General features: G+C 38.6%; 1 protein-coding gene and 1 long non-coding RNA gene across 2 annotated transcripts in view; both read right to left on the minus strand.

Annotated features, from left to right (window-relative positions):
• Nucleotides 1-2,202, minus strand: part of ntng1b (netrin g1b) — an 84,136-nt gene extending 81,934 nt beyond the window's left edge. Inside the window, exon 1 of the mRNA XM_016502287.1 lies at nt 1,778-2,202. Coding sequence (XP_016357773.1) covers nt 1,778-2,050 — 273 coding nt within the window. The 5' untranslated portion in view covers nt 2,051-2,202. The remainder of the gene's footprint in view (nt 1-1,777) is intronic.
• Nucleotides 2,203-2,227: 25 nt separating this feature from the next.
• LOC107700571 (uncharacterized) lies at nt 2,228-8,599 on the minus strand. The gene is made up of 3 exons (XR_001635558.1): nt 8,558-8,599; nt 8,294-8,470; nt 2,228-2,371 (listed from the first exon to the last, which is right to left on the minus strand). It is a non-coding gene; the product is annotated as an uncharacterized LOC107700571 (long non-coding RNA).
• Nucleotides 8,600-9,996: the final 1,397 nt, after the last annotated feature.

Consider the following 9,996-nt stretch of genomic DNA (forward strand, 5'->3'; position numbering starts at 1 on the left):
CATCGGCCGCAGCGTGGAGCTGGCAGCAGGAAAGCGGCGCAGCCCGTCTCTGCCCCTGCCAGGTCTGTAAAGCGCCAGAGCAAGTGGCGTTCCTGAGACGGGCGACCCGGAGACTCTGAATCCTGCTCTTCAAGAGATGGTGTCCGCACCACTCCTTCCCCCGGAGGAGGGACGGGTGGAGAATCTTTTGTTCCCTTTTTGTTTTGTTCCGCCACTGGCTCACCAGCCAGTGTGACCCAAACATTCAACAAAAGAGCAGTTTCCTGTTTCTCTGGGTCTCAAGAGGGCGAGGATGGCAGTGTGCGAGATACAGCCTCAACACTTTTGTCCCCCTCTCCTTTTGCCAGCGGAGAGCAGGGCCCGACTCGGGGACGCGATGCTTCCTCACGCGCCCCCTGCCCAACCATGGAGCCAGGTAAGTGTCGCACCACGCACTCAGATCCCACTCCGGGACGCTTTGCCTTCCGGGTCGGGTCCCTGCACTCCACCTCACTGCCCCACTGCGGGTACGTCGGTGGTTCCCCTTGTCCCGCTTGTTCGGATCCTGGGGGCCTGGCTAGCGCTCCCCAGACTGTCTCGCTGGCTCACGAGAACCATCAGACTCGGCTATGCGATTCAGTTCGCCTGGTGTCCTCCCAAGTTCAGGGGCATTCGGTTCACCTCTGTGCCGAACAAGGATGCCCCCGACTTGCAAGCGGAAATCGCAGTCCTGCTGGCGAAGGACGCGATAGAGCCGGTCCCTCCAGCCGATATGAAGATGGGGTTTTATAGCCCCTACTTCATTGTACCCAAGAAAGGCAGTGGGTTATGACCAATCCTGGACCTGCGTGTTCTGAACCAAGCCCTCCACATGCTCCCGTTCAGGATGTTAACGCAGAAACGTATTTTTCGATGCGTTCGTCCGCACGATTGGTTTGCAGCGATCGACCTGAAGGACGCGTACTTTCATGTTTCGATTCTCCCTCGACACAGGCTGTTTCTCCGCTTCGCATTCAAGGGGCGTGCAATTGGAAAATACTGTAAATTGATAAACTGTTCGGCATGATGACGTTTAATGTCTCCGACAACGCCTGTAGTCCCATTTAGCAACTTGTTAGCAACCGTCTTTGAAATGTAACAGTTTAAAAAAAACACGAGTGGGGTGTAACTGGTGTGTTTTATGTCGTAGAATAAAACGTGAAAGTATCTTGAGCTTGTTTGAACCACGGACCTTATTTTAGAGGATTTAACCAAACTCCCATTCAAAAAACCCATTGACTCTGGGACGATGGAACTGGAAGTGCTAAAATGCTAACTCGCTTCTGGGTTTTTGCCTACAAAGTGACATCATAGTTCCACCACTCTATTTGCACTTAGTGTAAATAGACACTCCGATAAAAAAATCTGCACACCAAACAAATTTTAAATTCATGATCCATTGAAAAATAGTATTTTACTGAAGATTATTATATAAAGTGACAACATAACAGCACTTTATATTTATGTTCAGTAAAATTATATTTTTAATTGATCTCGAACATTAAATTTGTTTTATTTGTTGTGTCTTTTTTGTTTGTTTGTTTGTTTTTCATGAGTTATACGAGAGACATGAAACTAGCAAAGTTATCTAAATTGTTGCCTGTCACAATGGACAAAAATGTTGACTGGTGAGTGCCACGATTGACCAATCAGAATCAAGTATTCTAGCCATGTAATACAAGCAATGTAGTGTGTTTTTGTATACTGGTTATGTGATTCTCTTAGTCACATCAAGTTTGTAAAAATGTATCAAACTCACCAGGGCACAGTACATCTCAGGTGGGTCTCCGCAGGTAATGTTGGGTGGGTCCAGAGACACAGTCAGGTATTTGGTCATATCAGTGGCCTCAGGCTGGCAGGCCATGTAGTGCCAGGCCAGGCGGTCTTCTGCATAAACCTGGGACTTACAGACATCATAGTGCCCCCATGAGGCCGGGTAATGCTGTGTGGCGTGACACCAACTCACCCACAGGGTCTGTAGTACAAACACTAGCAGTAAGTACATGGTTGCGCCTTTCTTCTGATGCCTCATTATATGGAGTCTGATAGATAATAAGCAGGCAGAGGATGATGAGGCAGACCGCCTCTGTGGTAACACTGAACTTTAAAGGGGAAAAAAGACTGGCATCTGTGCCAGTTTTGACTCAGGTTCCTTAGGCCGCTCTAATTTCACTCATTTGTTTATTTTTGTCTGATTGTGTTGCAGGGGCGCTTGAGTGTGTTTTGACAAAGTTGCGGCAAGCGCGGGTCACCGGTGTGAAAGAATGATATTAATTCCTTCTTGAAGCCATTAGTGGAGGCCATTGCAGATCATCCGCCTGTCCATCGCTGTTTCCCGTATGCTCTCAGCAGTCTGTGGGGGATAAGAACAAAAGGAGAGGAAAACAAGAATGTGTCAGCGGAGGAGCTTTCAGGACTAGTGTTGTGCGAATAACGAGGAGCCCGGTGGAAAAGGTGAGGAGGTGCAGGTCAAGTGTTTTCTATAGCTGAGATGGACTTCATAGAGAAATATCCTAAAAATACCTGCTTATTACGGAAGACAAATAGCCAAACATCCCTGTAGGCACAAACAGACCGTGTAATTCTGCACATCTTTCCACAGTGCAACCCTCAAAAGTCTCTCAGCAATTTGAGATTTCAAGGATTCTGTTCTGAGGCAAGCAGTGGTGGAAAGAGGCCAATATTTTTTCTAGATATAGAAATGGTATGCATACTTCATATTTCATAGACCTTAATAGATTTCATAGACCTTTTAATGTCAGAGACAGATGCCCTTATTACTAGTGCTACACTGCAAAAAATAGTTTGTGAGGTGGCCTAAAATGTGCTTCATGCGATAACATAAAAGTAACTGGTTTTATATAAGTAAAAATATTTAATTGGATCCATTTAATATGACTGAATCAACCAGGCCACAGCAGGTTACAGCAAATGAAAGTCATTTTTAAGGGTCAGGTCAGGTTGAACTAGCTGTCGGGCTAGTTCACCTAAAAATTACATTTATGTCATCATTTACTCACCCTCATGACCGGGGGCTGTCAAGTTCCAAATGTGACAAAAAAGCATCATAAAAGTTTAATCAAAGTGGTCTGTATGATTCAAGCACTGCATTTAAGTCTTCTAAAGTCATTCAAAAGCTTTGTGTCAGGAACTGAAGAGAACGTAAGTAGGTATTCATAAAATACCCCATCTGTCATAGCTCTCAAATCTCTCTCTTTCGTTTTTAAAATATGCACATAATAAAATTTGGTACATTGAAATAATTTACAACACATAAGAAGCAACGATCTGTGGCATTGTTGCCATCAAACCTGGTGTGACACACATTTTAATGCACCATATTTGAATATGCATGTACATTAATGAGATTTGAAAGGTGCACCAGGGGAACAGATTATCAATTAATTATGTTTTTTATAGTGCTGTCAAATGATTAATCGCGATGAATCACATCCAAAATAAACGTTTTTGTTTACATAATACATGTGTGTGTACTGTGTGTATTTATTATGTGTGTGTATATATATATATATATATATATATATATATATAAAAAGACACACACATACAGTATATATTTAGAAAATATTTACATGTATTTACATGTATATATTTATATTCATAAAATGTATGTTATATATAAATATATTTAATATATAAACAGCATATTTTTCTGAAATATATACATGCATGTGTGTGTATTTATATATACATAATAAATATACACAGTACACACACATATATTATGTAAACAAAAACTTTTATTTTGTATGCGCAATTAATCGCGATTAATCTTTTGACAGCACTAGTTTTAATACATTTCTGCCTTTTCCTCATGCAAAACTATCATATGGTTTCAGAAGACTTGGAATATATCATGTGCAGTAAGTAAAGGCCTGATCACATCAAGAATAACTACATATAACTATAAAGTTATAATAACTGTTCTAATTCTATGAGAATACTGAAGTCCACACCACAAATAGAATGATAAAGACATAGAAGAATGATATAACTGGTATCGCTTGCGGAGCAATTTCTCTAGCTGAGCTTGAGCATTTAAAGTGGCAAATTACATATCTGCAATGCACACTTATAATAAACAGAACATTATCGTCCATTGTTGTGGAAGCTAATATTGTTATCTTTATTGTTATTGTTCTTGGTCTTCTTTTATGGTGCTTTTTCACATTCTGGCTTCGAAGTCCCTTGTCACCATTCACTTTAATTATATGGAAAAGAGCAGTATGAACATACTGCTAAATGTCTCCTTTGTGTTCCACATACAGTAAGTCTAGTCCTTTAGAGTAACATTTTCACTTTTTACAGTGTATCAGTAACTATCAATCTTTTAAAATCAATAATGAAAACATGCACACACATTGGCCATACAGTATGGAAAAAACAGGTTTCTGAATGCACTTCTCCATCATATCCATCAAAATAAGGAATCCTTAATGTTGGGGTATGATTGGTTGACTTGATTAGGTCCGTGCCCCCTCAAATAGGGGGACGAGCCATGATAGATGAGACAGAGCAGCCTCTAAATGTGCTTTGTCAATCATGCTGACGTCTAACAAGGAGCCAATTACCACGTTCAGCCCCTGGCACGGGGCAGGATGTGATTAATAAGACATTACTGTATAGCCGTCAGCATCATGGGTTTCATAAAAAAAATGTCAGTAATAGGACTGAAAGAGTGGTTGCTCTAAAGCACAAGAACAGGCAATAAGTTAAAGGTGGCAGTCATGGATAGAGGGATAGATAAGGTGCGGTCCGATATCACACAAGTGTTTTATCACACTCCTAATCCAGATAAAGCTTCAGACTCCCAGTCCTGTGATTGGGTTACAGTAGAGATGGGAGAGACTTTTTTTTCCCCATGCACTTAACACTAGGAATTTGAGAAGTGTGAGCTTATCAGGCTTGCATTAGAGAGGAAACTAATACATCGGAGGGAGATAACAGAGGAACGAGAGCTTCCTGGAATTTTCTAGAGATGAATGGAGACTGTGGAAGCGCCAGCTCATCACAAATAAAAGGAGGGTCTTTCCAAAATCGGTTAGAAGTGGCTTCCTCGCCACATTGGTATTGAGATTCATATGTAAAAACATTATTTCTCACAACACTGCCCTGTCTTTATATCATCGGCAACACATTTTTTTTTTTTAATATCGGTGTTATCTCCATGGCAGATCTCCATATCCATCTTTTATAATTTTAATTATATTGTTGTGATGCTTAAATTCACTTGTTGCCTCTATTTTTATATTATTTATTTATTTTTTTTAAATAGTGCAGAATTGACCATTTGTCAGTTATCTGTCATAACATCAAAATAAATTAAACTAAATGTTAGTTTTATTTTATTTTTTTTATTTTTTTATAATATTTTTTTTCGTTATGCAATCTTAAGCAGATCTCAAAATGAATATCCATCTTTCATAATTTCAGTTATTTTACTGATGCCTAAATTCACTTGCAGCATTTAAAAGTATTGTACTAATTGATTTTTCACAAAATAGTATAGAATTGGCTATTTGTCCGTTTTCAGCCATAGCATCAAAACAATTATTGACAGAACTGCAATGTCAGTACATCCTAAATCTCAAAGGAATAATTCACCTGAAAAGAAACTTTCATAATTCATTGATGATGAAACCTTAAGTTCCAAACCCATATGACTTTCTTTCTTCCGTGGATCACAAAAGGATAAATTAGATGCTCTTTTGAGGTGAAGATTATAAGTGAATAACTACTAAAATTCCATTTAGTTCATGAGTTCTGTGAAGTACTTTTATGATACTTTAATGGTTCTTTTGTGTCTTTTTTCTTGAAAGCTTCAATCGTCATTAATTTTAATTGCATCAAAAAGATCGACCACTACATTCCTCAAAATTTTATTATTATTATTATATATATTTTTTTTGTATTCCACAGAAGAAATAATGCAGGTTTGGAAAGATAAGGCCAAACAAATCACAATCTTTCATTTTTTGGGCAAACTATCCCTTTAATAGGGGCAAATTCCATTTGAAAGATTCTCATAATTCTCTGCTTCACAGAGAGCAACACATTTTTTTACATTGATGCTTGAATCTAACAGCAGAAAAATAAGAGGTTTTGCTATGAAAAAAAGGACTATGAATGTTTTACAAGTGTCCCATATGTTCATGTAAAAAAAAAGTATAGCGGTGGCTTGGGTATTTTTTTTATCCCTACTTTTTTTTCTCAGATCCTCTGAAAACACCCCCCCTGTGTCCACTTGTATTTTACTCCCCAGACAACCGAAGCATACCAAAGTGTTTTTAAGTCAGTAGACACTCATGGCACATGGCTCGTGTTGGTTACAGCCTCTCAGGTACCCTGTAAAGCCGCTGTGAATACTTCTATTTATTCAATGGTCTTTCCACTAACCTTGTTGTCCCTCAAAGTGTCAATGCTGCTGACATGCCTTGATCATTCTACTTTGTCCCTTAACCCCCTCTGCACTGTTCTCTTCCTCTCAAACACAAACTACCACATGCTTTACATGGTAGCTTTGTGCGCAATGGGACTGGAGCTGTTCAGGTGCTGAAATTGAAACAAGCTCTAACAGCTTTGCACCCTGTAATCTTTTTTTAAGGTTGTGAAGCTTTGTTTTCTGTCAGTTTCTGAACTGACAGATTAGCATCTGCTATGGTGTTAGTGATGTCAGTAAGAAAAAGAAGAATCAAGCATATCTGCACTCTTAAAAATAAAGCATCAAAAAGGCGGGTTTCACAGCCATGCCATAGAAGAACCATTTTGGATTCCCAAAAGAACCTTTCAGTGAAAAGTTCTGAAAAGAACCATTATTATTATTATTATTATTATTATTCTGAAGAACATTTTAATAATCTAAAGAACCTTTTCGACTGCAAAGAACCTTTAGTGCAATGGCAAGTTTCTGTAGATATTTATCACTGCACCATAGAGGCCAATAAAGAAACTTTATTTTAAGAGTGTACATTTCAATTCTAAATCTCTCTCTCTCTTTTTATAAAGCAAGCTGCTAAACTTTGCAGGGAAGCTTCACATATCTAAAGTGCTTGGCATGTTCTTCCAAACATGTAAGAATACATCAATCTTTCCATGAGTAATGTCAATCAGCCTGTCGCTGGCTTCCCATCGGACCATATTCACCACATACCAAAGGAACATGCATAATTAAATGCCTCTTTCCTGAAAGGTTTGCATGCTCTGACACACACACAAAGTGACATGAGGTCTAAAGTGCTACTCTCATTCCCATACTGATGTACTGCCACACCGCTGAGATCAACAAAGAGTCACGTCCTTCCAGTTAACTCCACTGAAGTAACATATCAGTGTTGAGCTCCAGTTATGAGGGAAACAAATGCCATTTAATGAATAATCATTAAGGGACTGAAACGTGATTTATCTGTAATCTTCCCTTATTAGATTTTTAAATGAAAACATCATATATAGTTATGACATTCATTATTAATGGACAGCCTCTTATTATTAAAAATATATATATATTTTTTTTAATGGTACTTTGCTAGGCTGAGTAAAGATCTCTCTTCTCATTAGCTGTAGGCTTCTTGAGTTTAATATACTGTATGGTTCTTTAAAGATTACAATAGTTTCTGAGTTCTTAAAAACACCTACATATTGATAATTTAGATAACTACAGAATAAAAAGGGGCTTTTTAACTTATTCTCCTGATGCAGCAAACCATAAATGCTTCTTTTTTTTGCTTCTAATTGAAACCTTTATTTTTAAGAGTGTGAACGAGAAAGAGCAACATGGTAATAGTCTTTAACTACAAAGCACTAAACAAAACGCTTTCTTTTGGAGACAAAACACTGTTGATCTTCAATGGCTTGACCGCACCTGGAAAGCTCGTGCGCATGAGGAGTGGAAACGTAATGAAATAATATGAGCTTGTGGTCGTTATGCAAATTACAAACTGAAAGTGCGATATGCATTCCTTTAAAACAGAAAGCAAAAATAATGACTCTAAGAATAAGTAAACTCTGCCGTTTAGAGTTCTACATTTGGATAAGGACGTTGATCGATTAATGGACAAATTGGAGGTGTCAGAAATAACTAATTAGACAGGAAAAACACCTAAACGATCTCTTATGTAGAAACACGGGTCATATTATACCGTACGTTAAGTATTTATACCTGCCTCAGTTGATTTCGTCCAGATATGCTGAGAAAATACCTGTACATGGATGGTGATTAGACTCTTTTTGCAACATGCCAGCGACAAAAATAACCCACCTTGACAGTTTTCCAGACAGAAAACACCCAGTGAATGAATCCGGTCTTCACTGTTCATATCATGTCCCAGAAATGTTACTCCACAGCAATTGACTGAATGCAGTGCACAGGTTCTCCTACACGTCTGTCAAATGTTCATCGGCCAGCTGAACATTCTTTACTGATAAGAACTCCAGCCTTTGTCAATAAAAGTCATTGTAATGACACTCAGTCTGTAAAATGCGAGTTATTACAGCCAAACCTCCAGTTAAATTCAGCGCTTACCTATCCTGCCCGGGAGAGAACAACTAACCTGCTGAAAGCGATCATCTCCAAATGTAAGTTTGAGGGAATGAAGCGTATTCAAGCCGCGCACTTGAGCTCTCCGCTGGGTCCTAAAGGACCCTCAGCCGCGAGAACATTTGGACATCTGCTTAACCTTTCAGGTACCTATACTGTACATACAGGCTATCTCAAGACCTAGTGAGCTGCATAACTAGGCAACATGTTGTCCATTATGGGAATCACTGTTAAGTTAGGTAGTATGTCTTAGGGGAAAAAAAAAATCAAAGCCTATATATTAATTTTGCTAAACATATCCAATAGAATAGTCCGTATGAGGAATTTTAATTGCCATTTATTTAATAAATAGCAAATCGCAAAAAGATCTTGATCGTTTTCAAACATGCATCCGCGTGAATTAAATTAAGTGACAGTAAAGTCGCCTACGTAAAGCTGCTATTTTTTAATAGTAATTGACGGTTACCGACCTTTCCGATCTCTTACAGAAATAACTAAATGCTGTTTTCCGATGACCACTTAGGACTGAAGATGAGGACCATATAGTCTCCTTCCTCGTGTTTTCAGCAGAGTTCAGATCGTGCGCATTTTGAATGAGCAGCAGTGATTCCACATGAGCATGTACATCGACTCCAAGCATTTGAATGATACCTTACAGACTTTTTTCAGTTTTTAGTGCAAATTACCTTAAAGTTAAGTTGAAACGTTTAATTTATTGATACATTTGATATTCAGAGGCTATTAGTGCAACAAGACTGTAACAAACACTGGATTACAGAATACAACCTTGCAATTAACAGCAGCGTTTTCTCTTCACACTTTCTCCCTTATACTGTAGTTCAGTGCATTATAATCTCAAATCTTTTAGATCAAATCATACAGCCACACAAAGTAACTCATTAATTGTTTCTCATGTCATACCGTTTTGCTTATGCTTTATTGAATGAGAACTGGGGCTGTAAGACTCCAAAAACGACAAAATGTTCCATTCGAGTCATGCTGGATTCCAAAACTCCAAAGCTTTCAAAACTCTCACATTCAAATTTACCTCAAATTCCTGTGCCCATCATATGTAAGGCAGATTTGAATGTACTAGATTTGAAAGCTGTCACATGGCATCAGAAGACTTGGAATATAGTGCATGAATCATATGGACATTCATGGTACGTTTCGTCCTTTTTTGTGCATGACAGCTCCAGTTCCCATTTGCTTTTGTTGCATTGAAAATCAACGAAAATGCAGTCTTCTAGATGTATCCTATAGATTAAATCCTGGTTAGGTTGCAATGTTGGTGTTGCAGTCAGCCTTAGGAAAAATGCACAGTTTGAATTTGATTAATTTGAAAATCTATTGATTTTCCTCAAGGGGAGTAGTTGTTGTACATTTTAGTATGAGCAAACTCATACTGCGTCATATGAGTTTGC

This window comes from Sinocyclocheilus anshuiensis, unplaced genomic scaffold, assembly GCF_001515605.1.
Source record: "Sinocyclocheilus anshuiensis isolate Anshui unplaced genomic scaffold, SAMN03320099.WGS_v1.1 scaffold718, whole genome shotgun sequence".
Lineage (NCBI taxonomy): Eukaryota > Metazoa > Chordata > Actinopteri > Cypriniformes > Cyprinidae > Sinocyclocheilus > Sinocyclocheilus anshuiensis.